This window comes from Gavia stellata, chromosome 3 (genome assembly GCF_030936135.1).
Source record: "Gavia stellata isolate bGavSte3 chromosome 3, bGavSte3.hap2, whole genome shotgun sequence".
Lineage (NCBI taxonomy): Eukaryota > Metazoa > Chordata > Aves > Gaviiformes > Gaviidae > Gavia > Gavia stellata.
The window spans coordinates 17,930,120-17,957,717 of NC_082596.1; the positions used below are offsets into that span (position 1 = coordinate 17,930,120).

The following is a 27,598-nucleotide window of genomic DNA, read 5'->3' on the forward strand; positions in this document are numbered from 1 at the left end:
GCAACCTCCTTTCAGGTAGTTGTAGAGAGCGATGAGGTCTCCCCTCAGCCTCCTCTTCTCCAGGCTAAACAACCCCAGCTCCCTCAGCCGCTCCTCATAAGACTTGTGCTCCAGACCCCTCACCAGCTTCGTTGCCCTTCTCTGGACACGCTCCAGCACCTCAATGTCCTTCTTGTAGCGAGGGGCCCAAAACTGAACACAGGATTCGAGGTGCGGCCTCACCAGAGCCGAGTACAGGGGCATGATCACCTCCCTGCTCCTGCTGGCCACACCATTTCTGATACAGGCCAGGATGCTGTTGGCCTTCTTGGCCACCTGGGCACACTGCTGGCTCATCTTCAGCCGGCTGTCAATCAACACCCCCAGGTCCTTTTCTGCGGGGGAGCTTTGCAGCCACTCGTCCCCAAGCCTGTAGCGTTGCCTGGGGTTGTTGTGGCCAAAGTGCAGAACCCGGCACTTGGCCTTGTTGAACCTCATCCAATTGGCCTCGGCCCATCGATCCAGCCTGTCCAGATCCCTCTGCAGAGCCTTCCTACCCTCAAGCAGATCAACACTCCCTCCCAACTTGGTGTCGTCTGCAAACTTGCTGAGGGTGCACTCGATCCCCTCATCCAGATCATCAATAAAGACATTAAACAAGACCGGCCCCAAAACTGAGCCCTGGGGGACTCCGCTTGTGACCGGCCGCCAGCTGGATTTCACTGCATTCACCACAACTCTCTGGGCTCGGCCATCCAGCCAGTTTTTTACCCAGCGAAGAGTGTACCTTTCTAAGCCACGAGTCGCCAGCTTCTCCAGGAGAATACTGTGGGGAACAGTGTCAAAGGCTTTGCTGAAGTCCAGGTAGACAACATCAACAGCCTTCCCCTCATCCACTAGGCGGGTCACCTGGTCATAGAAGGAGATCAGGTTGGTCAAGCAGGACCTGCCTTTCATGAACCCGTGCTGGCTGGGCCTGATCCCTTGGTTATCCTGCACGTGTCCCGTGAGCGCCCTCAAGATGAGCCTCTCCATAATCTTCCCCGGCACCGAGGTCAGGCTGACAGGCCTGTAGTTCCCCGGATCCTCCTTCCGACCCTTCTTGTAGATGGGCGTCACGTTGGCAAGCCTCCAGTCATCCGGGACCTCCCCCGTTAACCAGGACTGTAGGTAGAAGAAGAAAAAAAAGCACAGGATTAGAGTACTAATTAAGCTACTTTTCACAATTAGTTCTCCTAAACTGAGGAAGTCATTGCTCAAAATGTTTAAGAATAAACGGGGGAGAGAAGCAGGGTGGCCAAATGCCACTGAGACCAGAAATTCTATTATATGAAAACGAAATTCTCTTAAAAAAACCCAAACACCTTTAATATCTATGTACAATCTTCCCAAACATAAGAAAGCTAATTGCCCTGCAAGTTTGGCAGCACTAGCATGTATGAGGGGTGTTAAATATGGCAGGCTTTCAATCCCAGAGAAGATTTTTAATTCATTCTGTGATGAGATTCCAAACGTCCTCTCTTGTTTTTATGTCTAGTTCCATTGCCCAAATGTTTGTCACATCTGAGAGATTACTCCTCTTTGGCTGCATGAGCAAGGAGGCAGTTATTCTGGAACAGATGATCCCTTGTCTATAAGGCATTTTACATGATATTACATGAGGAACAGGAGAGAAGTATTGAAATATCCTTAGAAAGAAAGTGAATTACATACTGGGGATAAAAACCTGAGTGTATTTCAGCTGACTTTGTTGAAACCAGACTTTGATCTGTGGTGGTAGTAGCAATGCTTTTGAAATAAAAGCAGAAGTCTATTCCCTGTCAAAGAGTTATGTACAAACCAAAGTAATTAAGTGCCTAAGGGTAAGGGAAAAACCCTGTATTTTCCTCTGAGAGTGATAATCTTCTGTTGAATGACTTACAGGGTGGTAGATTTATGTTATATCTTTTTTAAAGTTCCTCAAAGACTGGTGACACTGTTGAAGTTAAAGCCTTTCTGTTATCAGCTATAGGATATTGCTTAACAGTTTTCTGTTGTAGAACAAGAAATACACACAATGACAATATTTATTTCAATGTATGTAACAAAAACATTATGGATGCTTTTGTTAAATGAGATCCAGTTGTTTATTTTACTGCCTTGCAATTTTAAGCCTTCTGCTCCTCAGGATGGATTCCATGTGAACATGAGCAGTCCTGCTGTTTTTTAGACCTCATGATTCTTAAAAGAAGAAACATGCTCAATGTTGACATGAGGAGACAGAATCTTTTGTCCCTCTTCCAGTTTTCACAGCTGAGACAAGTGGAAGACAACACTAAAATATTTCTGAACCTCTTTCAGAAAAGGTGGCTGAAACAGAGATAAGAAATTACTCTTTGGAGGAAAAACAGTACTTCCATAAAATTCTTCAAATGCCGTGACAATTACTTTACAGTGATAGCTTCTTTTTGGCTGGTATTCTGTACCAGTTCTGCTGAGCTTGTTATAGGGTTTCCAGCCAACACTGCCAAATGATTGGAAAAGGCATTTTGCACCTTGTTATAGCTTATGCAAGGGCAAGACAATCTATCTTACCCAATTATTTGCAATCTATCTTACCCAATTATTTGCAAATAAGTATAACTATCTTTTTTCATAACTTTAAAAAATCATAGATAAAGAAAGAGTCTTAAAACAAGCTTCTTTTGAATGCTTTTGAATGTCTACATACTGGCAAAATTTCCAGTAAGCTGTGCAGAGAATAAGCATTCAAATACTTTGTGAAAGCAAATGTTTTTAAGAACAAACTGAAATGCAGTATCAATTTAGTTAAGAAAGCCTAAATTTCTTGGAACTCATAAGAGCTGATTTTCATAGAGATGCTACAATAGTGTTCTTACATCATGCACATCACAAACACAAGATTTTTCTGGTTTTTACAAGGCTTTTTTAGACTTGTCTGGAATTTCTCTAGACTAAAGAAAACAATCTAAAATCAAGAAAATAAGCATTATATATAAAAAAAGAATGATTGACGAAAATAGAAGGTAAAAAACAAAAACCCACAGAGATAGACACAACCACAATAGAAAAAGTTATTATTACTTTAGGAACTTAAAAAATAAGAAAATTACATAATTAATTTGTGTCGTTTTTCTTTTTTTAAAATATTTTGAAATATTAAATGTAGACTTTGCTCAGCTGGTAGAAAGCTCATTGTAAAAGCTGCTGTTGGGGCTGAGGCAGAAGTGAGAAGGATTCTTTGAAGTACAGAATATTGGGTTAAACAGGCATAAAGGTCTGTATGAATACAAGATAGACATTTCTGAAACAGCAGCAGTTCTAATGCCTTGTAGGTGGTATGGATCCCTACCCCCCTGTGAACTACTACACAGGCGCAGCATACTTCTGTTCTGGTGTGCTGTGGTGTAGGGTTGCTGCTGGTACGTGCACCTTCCATGCCTAGCCAGTGAGTGTCCTTAGCGTAAAAGTCACCAGTCACACCTGTTATGAAAACACAGTAGAGAAAGAAAGAAGCATGCAAGCTGCTGGACATTTGAGGGAGGTGGAGAAAAAGGTGGAGAGTAGGAAGGAACTAAATCCAGTACAATGAAGGAGGTAATTATCTTCCATGTTTGTAGTGATGTGAAAAAAGTCAATAAAACTTTGTGATGGAAGTTAAAGTTAGAGAAAGAAGGATTGTTTTATGCAGAAAAGAGGCTTAGGGGTAAATGGAAAAGCAAAAATGGAAGAGAACCAAGACATGATGAGAAGTGATGAAAAGGTAAATTTCAAACATAGTCCAAAGTAAAATACAGTCATTACATCTGATGAGAGCTTCCTCTTCTCCATTCTGTAAATGGACTCAAAGATCTTGGTATAAGACATGTCAGAAATATTAAAATGATAGAGAAGCTGAGTTGGTTTAGAAAGAAAGTTTGTGTATATATTTTCCAAAAATGGGAAGGATTGATAGGAAGGAAAAAAGGGTTCAAGAAATAGGGCAGGGTTCACATCACTATGAAATCTACCACTGCAGCATTCCAATAGGTTCTCTGAAGTGCTAAGAAACACGTGTGAGAATATGATATGAAACTACAAAAGCAAGAGGTTTCACAAACAGGACTATAGGGGAGAACAAGGGAACAAGAAGGATGAACACACAGGCACCACAGGTATTGATAATGCAAGTCAACAGAAAGAGAATCCAACACAACAGAAGAGAATTAGGAGAACAATCCTTCCTGATTTATGGTCATCATGAAAATTAACTGCTTCTTGCTGCCAAAGACAGTCAGGTGATCAAAGATCACAAATAGAAAAAGGTCTTGCAGAAACATGCAAAGAGCAGGTGAGACAAGTGAGTAAAGTTGATGGATTCTGAATGGAAGAAGACCACCATCTAGGGGGAAAAGAACAATTTTTCAAATAGGAAGATTGCACAAAAAAAGGGAGATGAACATGGATGACATGACTAAGGAATACTTCAACATATGATTGTGCTTTAGGATGGGTGCAAGTGAAAGAGATGAAAGAAGATTGGGATATCAGAAAAGATACAGAAGAAAAAAAAGCAGCATGTGAACAACTTGTCTTCCATTTTCTCAGTTTGGTCTTAAATTATAGCAAGTATTAAATACCTCTTTAAAAGGAAATACACAAACAACTTAGAAATGTGTGTGTTAACCAATGCAGACACAGTATAATTATCTTATGGTGATGACTGCTATTAAAGAATACATTAAACAAAGTAGATTAAACAAAAGGTGTGGAGTACTTGGAAGGTAAGAGGTGTGGAAATGTGTTATTAAACAGTATAATTGAATGGTCAGGAGGAAAAGAAAAAGCCAATCTTGTAGTGTACTGAGTGAGTATAGTTATGGGACATCCAAGGGCAAGGGGTATGGATGTGGCATTAAGTTTTACTTGCTTTGTTAGAAAGCAATGAAAGTTGAATAAATAGATTAAGTAAGAACTAATGTTACTGATGCTTACTGTAATCCCACAATGAATCAAAGGATGACTGAAATCAGGAAAAGCGGCAGTGTTTTATGATTTCAAGAAATATCCATGTAAAACTAATGAGTATTAAACATCTGAATTTTAAAATCTGCTAGAAAACAATACAATGGAAACTTTGACTCATACTATTAAGAGAATATCATCAGTAGTGGTGTTCATTTTCACATTTGCTTCAACAAGTATTTTCCTTTCCTAGTCTAAGTTCAAGCTTTTCAAAATTCTTTATTTCATGCTTTGAATCAAACCTGCTCTTTAATGAAAAACAGTTTGCAAGTAAATTCTGTTTTGAATGCTAGTTCTGAAATCTAGATGCAAAAGATCACAGTATGTATTACCAGTTATTTCAGCATGAATTTTGCCTTGTGAAAATAAATGTCATATCTTCAACATTTGATCAGACCAGTCAGTTAATGCATGTTTTCTGTTTTGAACGTAACCAAGTTGGCCTGCCAAGGTGAAGAGCTTTATAGAATGGATTAACATATGAAAGTAGAGATTAAAGTGCAAGTTGTAGGGATTCTGCTGGCATGATTTTTTATTTTACAGACTAAAAGAGTAGACCTATCAAAATCAAACTTCACTGTGAGTTTTTTTCATTCTTGGAATTAAAAATGTATCTTCTGACAAGTTCTTAGCTATGTCACATTCTTCTAGTCATTGTTGAAAAATATCCAAGTTATATGATCTTGCAGCATATGAATAATTCTCTTTTGTTACAGTTTGGATACAGAGTAAAAGGAGTAACTGGAACTTTTGTATGTCATGGAAGCTTATATTTCATATATATGTATGGATAAGAACAATTATAGTATCCAATATGAAGCATTATATTCCTTAATAAGTAGTGTATCATCTCACAAGGCACTTTCTCATTGTTTTGGTTCTGTTCTTTTTTTGGAAAAATATAATTTTATTTTGGTCACAGAAGACCTAGTATTTGAGTTTTTCTTTATAGCTTGCATTGAATTAACAGAATAGTACATAAGTAATTGAAAGCTATCCTGACTTAGATAGCCAGTGACACAGGTTCTGAATTATGGAGCTGTATTATGACGTTGACATTGTGCTTTCCACACTTGGTCTGGAGAGATGCATAGAAACTAACGGTGCATGCGATTTAATTTTCAAGTCTCTCTCGGGGGTCTCTGTTTTTTCTCTAATTCAATTTAAGTAGTCCTCAGCAAGAGGCCTTTTTTTAGAGGAACTTTACTTTTTTTAGAGGAAGAACTGAGTTGATAAATATATGCACAGTTAGCTATTTTAAAAGTCTTATTCCAGTGACTGTATTTGGCAGGAAGTGCTAGATTTCTAGGATGAAGATCTCATGATGACTAAATAATTTAGTTTTGTAAAGTGGCTTACACAAACTGTATTCCAAAAGATTTTGAAAGTGCTGAATAAAACAGCTGAGCTTAGATAATAAACAATAACACATAAAGGAGATTTAAAAATAGTTTGAATATATCAGGGAGATGCAGAAAGACATAAATAAAACAGACTCTGAGCAATGAAGGTTGATAACAAATGAAAGTATGTAGGCACTGATATGAAAATGAATTCTCTAAGCTAATTTGCAGTAGAAGATAAAATTCGCTATACGTGTCAGATGAGGCAATCAAAGCCTTAATTACTTTCTAAGATGATCTTCCATTCCCCCTCTGTCCTATATATCTATACTGATATTTGTAGTAAAAGAGTAATCACACTTCGTAAGAGGCATCTTTTCTCATCATTGGAGATAAATACGAAAAAGCCGAGGTAAAAATACTGGATGTGTCCCTCTTCTGTTGTCAAGAAAAGTTACAAAGTGTAAAATCTTAAGAGATTTCTGCTTAGTACTTCAGAGAAAGGGGTCTCTGCACATTTAAATGCTCGACACGAAGACAAGCTTGTTAATGTGCCATAAAAAAGATGATTTAATGAGCTCAAATATATACATGTGTGTATAATTAAAGAGACAGCATCTGGTTTGTTTGTAGTTTGTTATGAAATGTATATCATCTTTCTCTGAAAGAGCATGCTGAGCAGCTGAACACTTTATGCTTTCTCTCAGTTGATTAAACCCCTGGCTAGCAGAGGGGACTTGCTCTGAGCACACTTGGGGAAGAGAAGCTTTGGGGGTGCAAAAGGCAAAGCAGGAAAACTGATCTAATATTTAAGGGATAAGAGAGCAGAAAGCCTGGAGAGGGGATGTAGTGGAGTTGTACTGTCAGACTGCAAAGCTGATGGAAAGAAAAAATATATCCTAAGGATCTAGAGGAGTTAGGAACGGCCATAACTGAGCATCAGAACTTAGAGCAAGAGTATAAAAAGGACCGGCCCTGCCAGGACACAGTGAATTGGAAAAGATATTTTTATGATTAGTCTTGTTTTCTATTTTTTTTTTTCAGAAAATGGATTTTCTATATAAAAAGAAAATTGCTTATAGTCTGAGAAAATTTTGCTTTTGAATATAGGAGCCATTTCTGACATTTGGGGATATTCATGTTAAAAAGGATCTACTGGCAGATCTACCTTTCAGCTTTGACCCACTGTCCCTATTTTGGCTGGGATAGAGTTAATTTTCATTATAGCAGATTCTATGTTGTTATGTTTTGGATTTGCTACTAAAACAGGGTTGATAACACAAGGATGTTTTAGCTATTGCTGAACAGTGCTTACACAGCGTCAAGGCCTTCTCTGTTTCTCATGCTGCCCCTCCCAGCAAATAGGCTGGGGATGGGCAAGAAGCTGGGAGGGGACACAGCCGGGACAGCTGGCCCCAACTGACCAAAGGGATATTCCAGACCATATGACATCATGCTCAATGACAAAAGCTGAGGGAAAGAAGGAGGAAGGGGGGACGTTCAGGGTTATGGTGTTTGTCTTCCCATGTAACCACTAGGAGTGATGGACCCCTGCTTTCCTGGAAATGGTTAAACACCTGCCTGCCAAAGTAGCCAATTAATTCCTTATTTTGCTTTGTTTACGTGTGCAGCTTTTGCTCTACCTATTAAACTGTCTTTATCTCAACCCACAAATTTTCTTACTTTTAACCTTTCTGATTCTGTCCCCCATCCCACCAGGGGGGAGTGAGCAAGTGGTTGTGTGGGGCTTAGGTGACTACTGGGGTTAAACCACAACACCCACTTAGGGTCAGTCAAAACACATAAGCTGTTCATCTTAATATTTTATTTAGATATAGAAAAGCTTACTAAGTTCTTTCTGGTTACAAATACACGATGCAGATATTTACATGAGATAATATAATAATGCTATTTCCCATTGAGTCTTTAAGTACACAGCTTTCATAAACCGGAATTATTGATTGGAAAAGAGCTTGTTCATAATAGTCTTTCAGCCTCTTCCAGTCCCAAAATCTAGGGAGGAGCAGCAGAAGTTTAATGGATCTAATCTATATCAGACCTACACCAAAAGAAGGCTCATTTATTTCGCTCTGGCTGCTTCTCTTCCTTTTTACAACAAAGGGTATTGATGTATAATACTTTGCCTCATAGGAAACCAAATTTAGCCATAGATGTTGTTTATATTTATTTATTTGCAAAGATGCTACCATATGTCTTTACATAAACAGTATGGAAAACACATTTGTTAGGTGGGTGGGGTTGTTTTGCATTAAGTGGCCAGGATTTGTAATAAAACATGGGCTTTACCTTTCTAAATGCAGTACTTGCAAAGAAGTATTTTGAGAATTTTTTAGAAATCATGAATTCCAATGACATATTTTATTGAAGGTTGATATAAAAATGGATTGCTAACTTTTGTTTCCTTGGTTTTTTTTTAGGATTTATTTATACCTGTGGTGGAACTTTAAAAGGACTTAATGGCACTATAGAAAGTCCTGGTTTCCCATATGGATATCCAAATGGTGCAAACTGTACATGGGTTATAATTGCAGAAGAAAGAAACAGAATACAGATCGTCTTTCAGTCTTTTGCTCTAGAAGAAGAATATGATTATTTGTCATTATATGATGGGCATCCTCATCCTGCAAACTTTAGGACAAGGTAAAGAATAAACATTATTAAAATGTAACTGGTATTCATATCTTAAAAATATCTGAGAAAATTGCTAAAGCTAATATTTTTAAATTATGGAGTCTTTCTTCTTTAGACTTTAAGGTTCACTTTCACTAATTAATCATAAATGTCTTAAAATAAAAAATATGTATTATGTGCTTTATTTCTAGTTAAAGTAAGCACTAAAATTAATCTAGCCCTCATATAAAATTTGTCTCAACAGAATGTAATTAATTAAGAAGCATATGAGCATGGATAAATGAATGTAAAGAGAATATGAGATTGTAGAGGTCTCAGTTCTAGTAGCGGTGGAACTTTTGTAATCTTTGCAACAGGAGGTTTTTGAGAGTGATGGGAAAAAGATAACTTATTTAAGACAGAAAGAATAGGTAATTTTTTTGTAATTGTGTATGAGCATCTTCTAACACAAAGGGATAACAAGAGTGAAAAAAACTGAAAAATCAAGAGTGTATGGGTCACAGAACATTTTTTATCAGTGACTGCTTCAGAGTTCTGGAAAGTTACAGCTTGAGGTATACATAACAATTCTGCAATAGCAACAGATATGTTATCCATACATTTACTAGCTATCTTTATTATTATCTGTCTTGACTTGTAAGTCAAGCTGTCATCTACCTAGACTTCTGTAAGGCTTTTGACACAGTCCCACACAACATCCTTTTTGCTAAAGAGGAGAGATATGGATTTGATGCATGGATGATTTGAGGGATAAGGAATTGGCTGGATGGACATATCCAAAGAGTTGCAGTTAATGGCCTGATGTCCAAATGGAGATTAGTAAAAAGTGGTGTCCCTCAGGGGTCTGTATTGGGACCAATACTTTTCAGTATCTCTGTTAATGACATGGATGGTGGGATTGAGTGCACCCTCAGCATGTTTGCAGATGACACCAAGCTGAGTGTTGCAGTTGATTTGCTTGAGGGAAGGGATGCCATCCAGAAGGACATTGACAGGTTTGAGGAATGGGCCTGTAAGAACCTCATGAAGTTCAATGAGGTCAAGTGCAAGGACCTGCACATAGGTCAGAGCCATCCCCAGTATCAATACAGACTGGGGGATGAATGGATTGAGAGCAGTCCTGCAGAGAAGGACTTGGGAATATTGGTAGATGAAAAACTGGACATGAGCCAGCAATGTGCACTTGCAGCCCAGAAAATCAACTATATCCTGCGCTGCATCAAAAGAAGTGTGGTCAGTAGGTCAAGGGAGGTGATTTTTCCCCTCCATTCCACTCTTGTGAGAGCCCATCTGGAGTAATGTGCCCAGTTCTGGGGTCCCCAGCACAAGAAAGACCTGGACATGTTACTGCGGGTCTAGAGGAGGGCCATGAAAATGATCAGAGGGCTGGAACACTCTACTACGGAGAAAGGCTGAGAGAGTTGGGCTGGTTCAGCCTGGAGAAGAGAAGGCTCCAGGGAGACCTTATTGTGGCCTTTCAATACTTAAAGGGGGCTTATAAGAAAGAAGGAGAGAGATTTTTTAGCAGGGACTGTAGCAACAGAACAAGGGACAATGGTTTTAAACTGAAAGAAGGTAGATTAAGATTAGATGTAAGGAAGAAATTCTTTATGAGGAAGGTTGTGAGACAGGGGACCAACTGGACCAGCCCAGAGAAGCTGTGGATGCCCCATCCCTGGAAGTGCTCAAGGTCAGGTGGGATGGGGTTTTGAGTAACGATCTAGTGAAATATGTCCCCGCCCATGACAGGAGGATTGGATCTAGATGATCTTTAAAGGTCCCTTCCAACCCAAACCATTCCATGATTCTATGGTTCTATGATATTGTGATGAAGGATGTAATATGTATGCCTAATCAGGGAACATCAAGTTTCATTTTACTTTGCATAGTGCTGCTCCAATAAAGGGATGTGTTTTCATAATATTATATGGCAAGTGTTGATTCACTGTTAATGATATTTATTTTTTTTTATCTATTGAGTAACAATCCAGCATCTGTCCACTACAAAGAAAATGTAACATGGTACTAGAAGGAAATTAGAACACTAAAAATCTTCACCTCAAATCTGTGCAGGATGTGAATTCTGTTTGTCAAATGAGTAATGTGATGGGTTGACCCTGGCTGGATGCCAGGTGCTCACCAAAGCCACTCTATCACTCCCCCTCCTCAGCTGGACAGGGGAGAGAAAGCATAGTGAAAGGCTCATAGGTCAAGATAAGGACAGGGAGATCACTCAGCAATTACTGTCATGGGCAAAACAGACTCAACTTGGGGAAAATTAGTTTTATTTATTACCAATCAAATCACAGTAGGATAATGAGAAAATAAAAACCAAATCTTAAAACACCATTCCCCCACCTGGCACTTCTTCCTGGCCTTAACTCTACTCCTTAATTCTCTACCTCCTTCCCCCCAAGCAGCAGAGAGGGACAGGGAGTGGGGGTTGTGGTCAGTTCATCACACGTTGTTTCTGCTGCTCCTTCCTCCTCAGGGGGAGGACTCTTCACACTCTTACCCTGCTCTAGCATGGGGTCCCTCCCACAGGAGACAGTCCTCCATGAAGTTCTTCAATGTGAGTCATTCCATTGGGCTGCAGTTCTTCATGAACTGGTCCAGGGTGGGTCCCTTCAATGGGTTACAGTCCTTCAGGAACAGACAGCTCCAGCATGGGTCCCCAACAGGGTCACAAGTCCTGCCAGCAAACCTGCTCCAGTGTGGGCTTCTCTCTCCATGGGTCCACAGGTCCTGCCAGGAGCTTGCTCCAGCATGGGCTTCCCACAGGGTCATAGCCTCTTTTGGGCACATCCACCTGCTCTGCCATAGGGTCCTCCATGGGCTGCAGGTGGATATCTGCTCCACCATAGACCTCCATGGGCTGCAGGGCACAGCCTGCCTCACCATGGTCTTCACCAGGGGCTGCAGGGGAATCTCTGCTCCAGCACCTGGAGCCTCTCCTCCCCCTCCTTCTTTACTGACCTTGGTGTCTGCAGAGCTGTTTCTCTCACATTTTCTCACTCCTTTCTCTGCTGCCATTGGTGTTATCCAGCAGATATGGAGAAATGTATCTCTAATGAAATTGTTTTTCTTTGTACTTCTGTGCTTCCATTTGTATTTCCTGTTTCATGAATGTTTGTGTGCTATTCTGATACCAGCTGCAGGAAAGAGGGAACCCATACCTAAAAGATTTGAGGGTTGTCTTTCACAAGAAAGACCAAGAACATGTAGTTTTCCTCGTTTCTGCCAACCTCTCAAAAGATAAAATTTACATGGAGGAGCCCAAAAAGGCCCTCACTGTCAGTCAAGACTTCTATTGGTGAATCCACTCTAAATCGTAATCTCAAAGAGTATGTGAACAAAATTCTGCACAAGTGCAAAAGAATATAACAATTATTACTGTTAGGAACTTATGGTTCTTACTGAGTTACAGTTTTAATGAGCATTAGAGAAAACAGGTGAAGGAAGCTAGGAGGATGGAAGGAAGAGGAAAATAATAGCTTACAAAGGCAGAATTTTTTTCTTTGTATATTTTGTTCAAGCTACCAAGAAGGTTTATATATATTTGTGTGCACGTGTATGTTCGTATCTATGTATATCTATCTGTACATATAGATATATAGATACCTATCTACATATATAGATATACATGTGCAGCATTCTTTTTATATTAAACTAAGCCTTCAAAGCTGGAGCTTTGAGATACATTTTTTTAAAATGTTGATATCTTGAGAAGAAAGTCAAGGAAGCCCAGCATGCTTAAAAGTTTTGGTATTGTGAATTTAGGATGCCACTACATTCTGGTGAGGAAAAGGATAAGGAATTCTGTAGAAGAGAATAAAGTAAGTGAGCACTTAAAAAGGAAAAGGCAATTAAGCCTCCATATAGTTCCTGAAATAGACTACTTTTGCAAGACTTACAAGATCTTGCCAGCATGTGGATGCGGTAGAAAAATAGTACACATTTGTGTGAGTGGAGAATTGGGATTTAAATTAAGAAAGTGTGATAGTGAAATTATGAAAGCTTTACTAAATCTTTCATGGTGATGTTTATTTTCTCAGATTGCTGTAGCAAGTAGTAAGGTGATATTTCCTACAATTTTCTTTTTGTGAAAGGTTTCTACTTAAACAAGTAAAGTTTTGCTGAGGTACGGTTGCTTGTGGAAACTTTCTTTCTAGCACGACAGTGGATTTTATCATTTTACTTAGTGACACTAATGAAAGTGTAATCATATTACCCTAGTCACCCACCCCTTAATTTTGTAAAAGACAAAAATGTTTTCAGGGGACTGTACGGGTATATTTGTAAAATACATAACTGGACAGCTAATAAAACTGTCTCAGATAGACAAGACCACTCTATTTCTTTTTCTACTTCAGTATTTTGATTGAAAGAAGTTTCTATATGACTGAAAAAGATTTTGCATTTGTGTAATTTGTGAAGCTCATGACCTCTGACTCCTTCCTCATCCAGTTTTGTACTTCTTTGTTTAATTGTCCTCCACAGAATTGGATCCTGTTGAAATCTGCAGTCACTGACTGTCTTCAATGAATGCTTAACAGCCTTAACTGGTTTAGGTGGCACTTAAATGGCAGCTAAACAATAACAAATTGAAAAGAAGCATGTCAGATATGGCCATTACAGAAAGTGTACAGTCAATATTACACTTTCATCTTTGTGTTATTGTATATGCTTGATTTAGCATATTTAATATGCTAGTTCTTTGCCTCAAACTCTAAACAGAGAAAATATAGAGTAGCTTAAAGCTGTGAAGTAAATGCAAAAAAATTATGTTTCTATAAATCATATTTGTAATCACCTACAAAAAATCTATTTGCAAAAAGATAGTATTACTGTATTTGAACCAAGCTTTCAGCAAAATTTCATACTTGAGAGTCTTTCTGGGTCATGTCATAGACACTGTCTATTTTTAGGGCTTTCTTGTTGCCCTCCCTGTGCATGTTCGTGACTTTTGTGTACCCCTCCTTTCACAGTTACACATACATACATCTAGGTCCCTCAAAAAAAAATAAAAATTGAAGTTTGGTTTTATATGATTACTTTTAAATTGCAACTTTGTATACACCTTATTTTGGAAAGTAACTAATACTTCTGACTACTGTTCTGAGTGAAGGTGTTGCATTTCCAGATAGAACTCCTGTTCCATTTTGTCAAAATTTGTGCTTTTCCGATAATTTTTGTGTGTTACATTATGAATCATTTCAGCCAAGCTTTTTGAAGATGCATATCAAAAACATGATTTCAATTTTCTGGGTGCCCAGCTTGAGAAACAAGGTTTTTGTTTATAAGAAATCTCACTTTTAAATGAAGTTAATGGAAAGTATGATTTGAGTTGATAAAACATCACATAAATCTACTGGTTTGCAAAAGCCAATTGGAATCATCTGATGACACCTCTTGCATGTTATGAAAATATTTTTTTGTATAACTTGTAACTAATTCACCGTAGTAGCTACTGCCATAGGGAGTGGCAGGAGCAGGGCTGCTCCATGAGGGGCACAAGCCAGGAGCCAAGGGCGGCCCTGCTCAGGCTGTGCTCTCACAGACAGGACACAATCTTGCAGGGACTGAACACGGGTGGCAGAGCTGGGGACTGGTAACAGGGTCTGTCGACATCACCCTACATGACAAACGATGAACCAGGTCCAGGGTCCCTCCCGGGAGTCCAGCTGTGAGAAAAAGAAATGGGGCCCGGGACAGAGCTAAGCTACCCATAGAGTAGGGCCGAGGGGTTCATACAAGAGGCAGGGACAGAGTTGTAGCAGGGTCTGGATGCCTCAGGGTGGGGTGAAATGGAGTCCCAGGACCCATGGGCAGTGGTAGGTGGGAGTCCCAGCTGAGGCTGGTCAGGGCCAGGAAGGTCCTGACACTGCATAGAAAAATTTGGGAGAAAATTATTTAATACTTGTCTTTAAAGCAAGACTTAGATATCATACAAAACGAAGTATGGGACTAACTACACGAGTTGTTCACTGGGTATTCTTCATGTCACTCCTTGAATAGTTGTATGGAAAACACAATTAATTTTAAACCGGGCTATTAGTGGCAGTAATATGGTGCATATGTAGGTGAATGAGAGAAAGGCAACCTCAATTCTGACATTTCCTTGCAAGTACTTGACTTTACAACTTGGCTAATATTTTGTTTTCTTCTTTTTTAAAAGAAATTTCTGAGCATAATACATAATGTACTATCAGTAAATCCAAGAAGTATGTTTGTCCTTTTTTGTTTTAAGGAGTAAGGTGCTTAGAATTGAGCATTACTTTTAAAAGAGATGTCATACTCAATTGTTTTCTAAAATATAATTTTTTGCTCTAATTACTTAGCCCAACTTGCAGTGTGATATTAGAAATAGCCTTAAATAATTGAATAATAACTTGTGATTATCTACCCAAGCTCTCTTCACAGTTCCAAGGGAAGTATTTTCCAAAATTACCATTAGCTAACCAGTTAATTGATTTGACATTTAAATATTCATCACAAGATTAACATTGCACTGAAATTAATGAAACAAATTCAAATCTGTTTTAAACGGAGAAAAAAATGCATACCTGCTCCAATTGTACTGGGATAAATTGAATAATTAAATCCAGCATATTTCTGTCTCATTGTGTTGACTAAAAGAATCTTTCGTATGTTTATGTTCCGAAAGCAATTTTGTAGTAGCCAAAATTATATATTTTCTAAAGTTAAAATAAAATTATTTAGAAAATGACAAGTCTATCACAGTGTGGTTTTCAAAAAGGGCAGACATGGTATGGGAGTTTGGAAAGCTCCACTCATAGCAAAAAGGTATAATCATTTTGTGGCAGCTATTCATTTGTTTGCATAAGTCAAAAGAAGTATGGATATGTTTATCTAAAAATCATGAGAAGTAGAGGTGTGACAAACTGGCACAAACTGGAATTTTTGAACACGTAATAAATAAATAAATATTTTGCTTGTGTTTGAGAGCCAGCAAGACCAGCATGTATCTGCAGAGATATTTTTAAATGTTATTATGGTCACTGTGTCAAAAAATTTAATTGGATGAATTAAAAATTTTTCTCTACCTACTCATGGTTAATTTCCCCTTAGGAAATTTGAGTAGAAGGAAGCTTTAACATTCTCAGCTTTTAAAAGGTGAGCTAATACTCATCTTATCTGATCTCTTGTTTTTAAGCAAGATGAATCAAACTTTCATCTACATTCCCTGCTGAGGCAAACAAGAATCAAATGCACAGGTTACCTGATCAATGCTTCTGAGCTGCATAGGACAAATTCACTGAAATTACTGGAGACATCCACTGTCTTTTCTCTATTGATGAATTGCTTTCTCATAAAACATCTGACTACCTGAGTAGGCCTACATTTTTAACATTTACTCCCCAACCACTTAAGGAGAAAAAAGTTTTCAGATTAATAAGTAGATCTTTAAAATTTCAGGATGCTCCTAGTGTTAAATGTAATTAGGTATGCTCTCTTTACCCCAGTACTCCCAAAGGATTGAATTTGGTACTAAACAAACAGACTCATACTTTGATAATGGTATTACAAACTACTCAAAAAAGAAATCATTATCACATAACAGAGGAATAAACTCAAAACTAAACTTAAATAAAACTAAGATACTTTATTTTTTTAATTCCATAGCATATGGAATAACAGATATTACTCCACTTAGAATGGGTGGTACTGACTATAGAATTAAAATTAATTTCTTTGGTCCAACTAATTAAGAGCAAAGAAAAATTGGGAGTAGTAAAATTATAATTAATCCTTAATATTAATTCATATTAAATATTGTTAGGGTTGCAGGCAGGTGAGTTGGCTGCTTACTTGGCTCTGGGCTGAGATAATGCTAACTGAAAAGGGCATGGAAAACTATTGGTCATGCCAGGATAAGAAGCCACACTGGCTGCTCTGACCATGCCATAGTTCTACCTGCTTCAGTGGTCTAGAGGACCACAGTAAGAGCAGGATGAGTGCTTTCACCAGCTGGTAAGGGAACACCCACATGGACGAGTTGAGCACCTGTGCTGTCACCCCATCAGTGCCTGCTCCTGGCCGGATAGCATTGTCAGATACAGTCTCTCCATCATAAATGTGCCAGGTATTACTGACAATATAATCAAACTTTGTGTTTTAGCTCAGAACCAGTCACAAATTTCAGGTATACTTTCTCTGAATAATTTACATTATTTTAATTTTACAGTGTTGAAAGTAAAGTAAAATCAAGGCTATTTTAGTAATTTTATGTTCCCACTTAAAAAATAAATAGCACTAAGTAAAATACTAACAATTCCCAGTTTTAAAAAGGGAAAAATATATTTCTGGAAGACTAGATTTTACCTATAAAACTTTCTATTTTTAAAGTGGAAGAATTATAATTTACATCTTACATGTGCTAAATTGTCAAAATTATTTTACAGAAATTTTACGAAGAAGGACGGTTAGCAAAAGAATGAATGTTGGCAATAGCAGAAACCTCCAGTGCCCTCATTTAATAGCTCTGCTTGGTTTTCCATTTCTTATTTTAACTATGCTGAATATATGTTTCTCTTGTTAATACATAGAAGTCTGGGTCAAACAGGCAGCAATTAGGCTATGCTGCTAATGTTAGTGCAACCTCCAGCTTGTTACATGTCACCTAAGGCCACCCTGGTAGCTATAGTAATCTTTTTCTTCTGACTCAGACTCTTTCCTTCTTCTGGTCCTTAGAACTTTAACCTTATTCTTTGTGAAGGTTTATATCTATGTCACATCCTTTACTATCTCCCAGCCAAACTCGCTACCTTACTTTTTTCAGGAATCTAGTATGCTATTATTTGTCAGCAAGTGCTCCAATCTTTCTCATATTAACTCTCATCAAAACCAGAAGACAAAAATGCCCTGCATTTTTTCCTTGCTTTTGCCTCCTTCTTTCTCCACTTCTGCAATGTCAGTGTTTCCACTTATAGAATTTCCTGACTTTAAGACTTGTTTTACTTGCTCTTTCCTTTCCCACTTCCTTTGTCTTTAGATCATCTACAGTACTACAAGATGTAGTACAGGGTGCCCAGAGCTAGTGCCAATGCCTTGTCTGGGCAAAATGCCATGATGGTGTGTTGATTCTCCTTTCTGAATCCAAGCTTTGTTGTTATGAAGCTCCATTTTACTTCATGCATGTGTATCCTTTTGTTCTTTGTAAGTTCTTTCTCATATGAACAATGCCTTGCTTACTTAAACCGTATAAAGACCCTTTCTGACTCTTGTTATCATTTGGCTTGTATTATTGCCATTTCAAATCCTGTTATTAGAGTTATCCTCTAACTTAGTTCTGTACCTTTCATCTACTATAATAAAAGTTGCTCAAGTTAGCAGACTTAGTACTAATAAAATAAAGAAAAAAAAAATCGCAACTCTGTGAGGTTCTAGATTAAATCTGACAGAGACAAAATCTCTTTGACTATTTGGTTATTAAGCCTTTAAGACATGTCAGAGTGGAATATTTGCAGTCATTAAGGCCTTCATTCCCAACTAATCTTGACAACTGAAAACATACAAAGCTTGAAAATGTAAAAGTTTACTTTATGAAGAAAATACATTGAAGCAATAAAATTCTTGGCATTGTGATAACAAATACAAAGCTGAAAGAACAATAGCTCGCATCAATTGTGCTATACTCTTAGGAATATTTTGATATGTTAAATTTCTAAATACCCATTGAGAGCAAAAGATAGAAAATTAAAACTCGTAAAAGAAAGCGCTTGCCCAGACAAGGTGCAACTGGACTCTTGAATTTACGCTTACACTATTGCAAAGAAGCCAACTTTTTAGCAAGTTTGGAAAAAACGGTTAGATATTCATTTAGCTAGCATAGAAGTCCAAAGTTAAATGGTAAGGATTTAAAACCAAAACCAAATTAAAACAAGCCAAACCAAACAAAAATGAACCAACCAAACAAAAAATCTTGGTAATTATTTGAAGGTGGAGGTAATTTTCTGCTAACTGACCTTAGGAAGAGACTTTCCCATTACAAGCCTTTCATGGGATATCTTTCTCTGAAGTAACTGGAATGGCCAGTTTGGTTAGTCAGCTACTTCAAAGTAGCTGATGGATATTGGACTAGCTTGTTTACTTGACTTCTCATGTAATGCAAGAAAAACCTCTTTTACAGCCTCTGAGAATTATCTTCTTTGGAAAAGCTAGTAACTAGCATTATACAGATGAAGAGTGCCTATACCAGTAGGGAGATGAGTGTGGTCATCTCTGAGAACCAGCTCTGCTAAATATTAGTTACTTATTTTTCTTTGGATTGCTAAATTACTTTATGGGATTTGAAACAGTCTAGGAAAAGTTGTGGAGACCGCTTATATATGACACACATATACGGCACTATACCACATCATGCCAGCACGGACTGTCTGTGGCCATTAGTCTTCCACCTATGTTTCAGCTAAAAAATGGAAGGACGATAGTTCACAATAATAATCTTGTCCCAGAAAGTTATAGTCTATGGGAAAGACTCATTCTACTGCAGGGGTGTCTAGCTGTTAGACTTGCTTACACGGCAGAAAAGTAACTCTTAAACCGGTTGTTAAATTCACCTTGTATTATTGCAGTTGACAATATCAATAAACATACTTCATAGAGTTGATAACTGAATCAGAATGTTTCTAGAACAACCATATACTATTACTAAACTCTGAATGTTTAGTTCCTACATGTGTAGACTATTTCTATTGTTTTTGAAGAAAGGCATGATCATTCTATTTTAACTGGTATGTCTGCAGAAAGCCAAAAGAAACATGAGTGTTTGTGCAAACATATATATATGTGTGTGTGTGTGTATTTACATAGACACTTATAAGAATGAAGTAATGTTTAGGGATAAGGCTTGAACTGGAGAACTTCTCTCTCTCTCTCTAATATTTCTCTTAAACTGTGAATGTGATAGCTTATTTCTGAAAAGTGGCTTGTATAGATTACATTGCACAGTTTGAGGTGAATATTTTATCATCCAAATTATTTATGTAAATATAAAATATGTTAATATGTTATATTTTATTTACCTAAGTACAAGTTAATGTCAACAGTATACTAGACATTCCTGAGTCTGCTGACAAGGAAGAGTGGCTTTTCCTAAAAAAAAAAAAAATTTTTGAAAAACCACCAAAACCCCAGAGATTCTTTTTAAGAGTTAGTAGCATCAAAAAAAATTATCTCCAAATCTACTGTCAGTTCTTCTGTAGTCAGTGTAGATCTTCAGGACCTAAATGTAGCACCATACACAGTTATGCAAAAATCTATTTTTCATTAGGATTTACACATTCAGTCATGAATTTATACAATTTTCTTATATAGTCTTGACCAAATTACATGACTCCAATCTGCTTCCATTTTTGCATTGTAAAACACTTATACTACACATGTACTTTTCAAGGTGTATAGGGAACTTATCTTGATAACATCTATAGAAAGGACTGAAGTAATTTTGGTAGTTAAATATTGCTTCCTTACAACATGAAATGAGCTGTGCACATAGAGAAATGTATATTTTATCCAGTTTTAAACAATATTAGAAGTTTCTTTGAGATAAAAAATAGATTTACTTTTCTTCTTTTCTTGTTCACAGTTTAAAGTCACTTTCTGCACATCCACCATACTGAAACTATAAAAGTAGACTAAGTTTTAAGTGAGACTTGCAAGCAAAGAATCCTCATCCCCTTCAGGATTTTTCTAATACTATCAAAAGGACTCTTTTCTTGGACAAATGCTGTTCATCATTCTTATCTATGGCCTGCAAAAAACCAATAAAAACATCTATTGCTAAAGCCTGCAGATGAACCTTTCTCTAATACTCTTTTACAAGGTGATTAAAATTGTTGATGATAACACCTCTCTAGCATAACAAGCATCTATGTACAAAGAATGGAGCTTGTATTTTTGGGTGGAACACTGGATGTTGGAAGAAGTCAAATGAAAAGGGCCCAGTGTGATGGTCTAGCTAATAAACACTAAGTATAAATATGAGGAAAGATGTGAAGAGATAGCACATACATATATAGGTAGCATCTTTGATATGTCTCTTATTACACCAATTCTAAAAAAAAAAAGAAAAACTTTAATAAGCGGCAAGTAAGATATGACAGGAATGAGAAGAGATAGATGCTATAAAGGGTATAGCAGACTTATGCAAACTCCTGAATGAAACTCTACATACACAAAAGTGGCAAAGTCCTGAGTGAAAACAGCTGTACTTCTAAACTATTTCTGTACTGCAAATGTTCATATACTGTAGTATTTCAGTTGTCATTTAGAAAGTAGCTGTTGATAAATTACAAAAAGATTTCTGAAGTTTGAAGGCAACAGTAAATATTAAAGGACAAAATTTTCAAATTGTAACCACTGACACAAGTTTTCTCCCATGGCAAAAACTGGAAGTAATCAAAGTATAGAGCTTTTTTAATATTTGAAACTAAGTAATTTCCTAGGTTACTGCCTTTACAGGAAATATGTAGTATGGTACTTGATAATCCAACTCTATAAATGTAACCTGGATGACAAACTCACAGTGACATGCTAATCAAGGTAATTACCTCTCATAGCCATTTGATTATTAATAATTGCAAAAATATTCTTTGCCTAGTCCCAGTGCCATTGTAAACATGTTATAGCAGACCATGTGAAAATGAATCATGGCTGTAGTTTCTGTTAATTATTTTTATTTCCTCTGTGATTTCAAGTGATTATAGGAAGTGAAAATATATTTAAATATAGAATTAAAAAAAATATTTAAAATACAAAATCATCACAAAATCCTCCATTGCAAACAAAAAAAAAAAAATAGAAGAATCAAGTAAACCTCTTGATTGGCCAAAATACAGAACTCAGAGGTATGAAAAATAATATTATTCACTATGTAAACAATTTTTTTCCCAAATTAAACACTACTAAAAGTATTATAAAAAGATACTATGTTTCCATATATAAATACTATGTACATGCCTCATTCTTGGGATGTGTATTATAAATTCTGTAATTATGGTTACGGATAGGGTAAAAAATTAAAATTGAGATATCTCTTTCTTTTAAAGTTAAAATGGAAAATAATGGATTTGACTAGGCTTTCCCATGAAAAATAAGCTCTGAATGTATTTCTACCTTCCTCTTTTCAAAATATTGCTTTCACTATCAAACTGTTGTCTATAATGTATCTCTTACTCCATTCCACACCATTCCATTCCACATTCCTTAGTAAAACTGTTCTATCCATCTCTGTTCTACCTTTCTAAGCCCATTCTAATTAATTACCTTCTCATAATTTTTCTTTTTTGACTTTACCATTTCCTATTTATAGTTTCTATCTGTGAAATTACCACTTTTGAAGATCTCACAGTTGCCTTAACTAAAGTTATGAAAAGCCCTCAACTAGTAAATCTAGACATCATAGTATCATAGTATTTGCACCTGTAATAAGCAAGATTCTGATAGGCTTTCAGCTTTGGGTATATTGAACCATGGAGCTACATTTGACATGATTGTTCAGTTCTTTGTGGAAGATTTAAAAACTTCTCTATCCCTGTGTTTTAGGTGAAGTAGGTTTAATCTTTCTGTGACTAAGGTTTTCTCAGTGGTTGTCTAGGGAACTTAAATCTGTTTTTTTCCTCAGAGTATTATTGGACATTGTTCTCTTGTTGTTTAGAACTGCACTAGGTTATCTATCAACATGCTGTATTACCAGGTTTCATTGTTATGCTAATGTGATCTAGATTTATATGGCAGTTGTTCTTAATGCTGATTTACATGGTGCAGCTGTAAGAAATGTAAGTGATATTAAGCCATGAAGAAGCCATTTCAAAAAAAGAGGAGTTACTGTTTTTTCAAAATAATTATAACCCTCAACACACAAAAAAACTTATTCACTGTACTTTTTGTGTGTTGTTGTTTTTTTTTTTTTTAATAAAAAATGTGTTGCTTAAACGAAATGCTTTTTTAAGGTTGGTAGGTAGAGAAGTGGTCAGTTATTTCTGGTATTGAATTCAAAGGCAAAATTTGCAGAAGGATACAGAGCAGGACCAACCTTCAGTGTTCTAAAATACCCTATTCACTGTGTATACTGTTAAATGAATTGAGTCCTCAGAATAATTTTGTACTGTTTTCACACTTTGCATTATGTGTCTCAGTGGTTTGAAAAAGTTAAGTTTAACATTTTTATAAAACATATATCCAAACAATGCAGGGACAATGAAAATGTTTGAAAGTTCCTGTATAGGTTTTTTGTTTGACTGTCTTTATCAGTTAAAGTAGTAAAAAGTAACAACTGTAACTGCTTATGTTGGTATGAAATGTGGGTAGCTCACTCATCTTTTTTCTGAGATGTCCTGTTTGCAGTAATAATTATTTCTCTTAAAAGTCTTTTTTACTCCACTATCTGAATCAACCTAACCTATTCTTTGATGATTGCAAAATAGATTAGCTAAGTGGACTCATATTTGTATTATACATTTATTTTTATTTAAACCTACCCCCATTTATTAAAAGGTACATGCTAGATGCAGACCTGGCAGACCTGTAACTATTTACAGATGTGCATTTTTTTATACCTGCATAGTTATTATCCGATCCTAAATACAGAGACAAACACTAGTGGCATTTTCTTACCTTTTTTTCAGCAAGAGTAACAGAAACTTTGAAAATATCTTTCCTGAAATGATTGTGGTACTCCAAGCATGAAAATAAATTTATCTGTTTGCTAAAATAGTGGATTCTCAGCATGTAAACAAAAAGACCTGGCCATATTGGACTTCTTTTAGTAACGTTTAGTAAGAGTGTTACTTTGTAAGGAAATGCAATATCATATTTTGAAATCGCTGTCTCTAACACTGGAACAGTACAGATGCTCACACAGCAGTGTATTCTTAAAACTGAAAATGTAATTATTTGATCCCTGCTGCAATAATAGTTCTAGTTATTCCTTAATATTTAAAAATATTAGAAAAGCATTATCTTTTTTTTTTAACAATAGTACAACATTGTATGCTTTCATGCTTAGCAGAATGACATGCAGTAAACTACATTGTCAAGGCATATAGAAAAAAAGAGAATATTCTAATCGTGCATTTAATGTTGTCATGGGTAAGCTGCATTTTGTCCCTCCACTGATGACTTTTGGAATGCTTATTTATGCTTATGTTTATTATAACTATTAGGGGAAAAAAAATACTGTTAAACCTGAAGAGCTCTGTACTTTTACATGCTAACTAGACTGCTTCAGATAGGTGGTTTTTCAGTGGTCCTTTGTGTGATCCTTGTGTGAAAGCCAAGTAAAAGCTTGGTTTTCAATTATTGAACAAATGTAGATCCTGTTTATTTTAATAGGAGCATTCAGAGCTGGATTGTAGAGGAACTAAGGTGTGACTCAAAGCCCATGGTAATTAGTAGGAAGATGCTGATTGGTTACAATGGGTTTTGTATTAAATCCACTGCCCAATGGGCACTAAGAATTTCTGGCATAGGGGTGATAAATGTATATAAACAGTGGTGATGGGAATGATACACTTATTTTTTAATTAGTTTTACATCTTTGTTAATTTTGGAAAGATTTCTCCTTTGTTAGATAAGTTAAGGGAAGATTTCCAAAAGTGGAGGTTAGAATAAGGTACCTGACACCCTTCTGTTATATTATACTGGATTTAACATGTTTCACTGTCTTTCATGTAACAAAAAATTCCTCTCATAATTGCTGGTTTTTTGTTTTCATTTCATATCATAGAAGATGTTTGAAGAGAGCAGTCAATTAGTTTGAGAAACTGTACTTAGTTATTGAAGTATTTTTGTAACAAATCTGAAAATTAATTATACTGTGGAGAGTTTTTCTTCCTAGAAAGACTTCTCCCTTTTGTTTTGTGGAGATGGAAACAGATAAAACTCCACATACATTGATTGTCTGTGGGGCAAGCAGAAAAATTAAAAAGGAAAAATCTGCATTTTCCAAGTCCATTTAGATTTTTCTTCTTTGGAAGAGGGACCTTATTTTCTTTTTTGAACTCAAACATGATTTTCTTAAAAATGCTTTTCACTTTTCTGCTAGAAATTTTGCTACAGCTTTTTAGACATGATGATCTATGCTTTTTAGATACGATGATGTGATGATGGAATTGAATACTTACCTGCTATGAGACTGAAAATAACATGTTTATATCCTTTATGCTTATGTAGTATATACATTGTACTTATGTAATGGACACATTAATTTACAACCCTTTACTTTTCTGGTTTTGTAAAGATCATTATAGGGTCTCATTTATGGCTTGATGGGATAAATAGTGTCTCAAGTGTCACAGCTTTTTTCCCAGATCTGTCTCAGAATTTTAGATCTGCAAGTAAAAAATCTTTTCCGTTATATCCTGGCTTTCTTCGCCTCTACTTTGTATTTTATTTGTTTGTCTCTGGTGTCCTATGTTTTTCCATTTTTTTTCCTGTGTTCTGAATCCCTTCCCCTCCCATGCAACTATAAAGTTTTGCTGCTCCTCCACCCACCCCTGCCAAGGGCACCCCAGAACGGACATGGGAGATTGAGAGCTTGATTTCTCACTGCAGTTGTCAAAACCAAAATCTTTACACATACTTCTCCACTGCAGTGGATTCAAGGCTCTGTCTTGAAGCACCGTATGCTGCAGACCTCTCTGTAGAAAGATAGCAATACCCAATGTGGGAAGAGAGACACCTTCCTCTAGCGTTCTCTGGACTTCCCTTTCTTGCTCTCTGCCTATATTTTCTCCTTTAAAGTGAACAGGGGCCTGTGAGAAAAGTAAGTTGCTTTTAACTCAGAGCACAAGTTCTCTGGAGGAAAAGGAATGAAATAAAGTCCATGGATTATTTTTTTTGAGCTATTTCAGTCTGTTTTCCAGCTAATTTAACTGATGAATTGATAGGCTTTATTCTATTTGTTGCTGTTATTCAATGATGACTTTATATTCTAAAGCCAGTGAGTTTTTCATGTTAAAAGCATAGATTCTGAAATGTATGCAGATAGCTTTTCCTCCTTCACATGCCCTGCTACTACAACTTTATCTCTGTACCAGAACAGAAATAACATGTGTGGTGATAATGTCACAAGTATTTTGCTCATGGATGAATTCCAAAACTCCACGGAATATTTAGTATAAGTTGAAGCTGTTCTGGAAGTTCCTGGCACCTACAACAGTGATAAGCAAAATATGGCATCTCTCCTTTCCATATTGTGCTATTTTCACACATTAAGGCAAAGTTACAAAAGATAGTTGAGCTCATCTAAAAGCTTGTTGTCACTTACAGAATCAGATCCAGTTCCTATATTCCTCTGACTTTGGCTGTGTTCCTTCCATCACTTCCATTGGCTCTGGCACTCATCAGGCATATATCCATTTGCGGATATGCTTCCCTTCGCTAACTGAATTGACTTGGGTTTATTTTAATGGATTAGTTCTTCATCAGGGTGGTTAAATTAATCAATTTGCATAGGACTGTGCAAATCACTAGAACCAGTGTGAAGTCTGGGTCAGAACTGGGGAAAAATTGGAAGGAAAAGGTTCCCCTCCTTTGGTGTTTAGAAAGGCCCAAAATCCACTAAAATGTACTGTACATCTTTACCCAGCTTTAAGAAGATGAGATTAAACTACGTTGTCATAATGTTCTAGCTGCTAGAGGCTAAAAATATGTACTGGGTGCTTCATCACTTTTTAATTCTTGTTACTTTAAGAACCTAGAAAGTTTGAGTGCTCTAAAAGTAGTTGTTTTGATATGTTTTGTTCTGATCAGTTTTTCTCTCCAAGAAGCAGGCAAATCCTTTCCCTAGAGATTTTTAAAGACTATTTGTATGGTAGTGAGAGATCTGGTTCTTCTTACTTACTGTTTGAAGTTCTTCTTGTTATTTTTTATGTATGAAAATAAATTGACTGTTATAGGAAAGATAATTATTTATAAAGTCTGTTTCATTTCTGATGCTAAAAAAAAGTGGAGAGCTGTATAATAAAAGTTTCACACTGATAATGGATGGTGGCAGTTTTTAGAAACATGCTTTCTAAAGAATATAATGATTGTGCTAGAACCTGATGAGTAATTTATTGTTTAGTTCAAAGCAGATGTTCAATTAAAAATGTTCAGCCTTGACCTATTATCATTACTTTAAAATAATAGATCGCATGATCCGTTTTGTATTTTGACAGGAAAAAATTGTCATTTGACAAAAATAAATTAGTTCATAAATCATATGTTGATTTGTTAATGAATTGTTGAATAAAGTATAAGATATTTTTATTAAAATTTTCAGTGAGAGTAAAACATGAACCCAGTCAGTCACTTCTGCTCAATTGTTTGCTTTGTTTTATAGGCTATTAAGTCACATTCTATTTACTTACTTTAAACTGATTAAATAGACATATAGAAAGTGTAGGAGTTACTCCTATTCATATTTGAATTGGAATTCTTTTAAAGAAGCCTTTACATTACTTACTTTCTTCCTAATTCAATGGGTAAGTAACTGCTTCCTTGAAAGGAAAATTGGAAGTCCAAACATCAGTTGAATTTTACCAGGACAAGCTTGCAATATTCTCAGCTCTAATTCAACACCTTTAATAACTTCTCAACATGTACATGTGCAT

General features: G+C 36.5%; 1 protein-coding gene across 3 annotated transcripts in view; it reads left to right on the forward strand.

The window, feature by feature from the left end:
• The window catches only part of CSMD3 (CUB and Sushi multiple domains 3), a 731,455-nt gene that overhangs the window by 79,314 nt on the left and 624,543 nt on the right, over positions 1-27,598 (forward strand). For all 3 annotated transcript variants that reach the window (XM_059815714.1, XM_059815715.1, XM_059815716.1), the window contains exon 2: positions 8,765-8,987. In XM_059815714.1, coding sequence (XP_059671697.1) covers positions 8,765-8,987 — 223 coding nt within the window. The remainder of the gene's footprint in view (positions 1-8,764; positions 8,988-27,598) is intronic.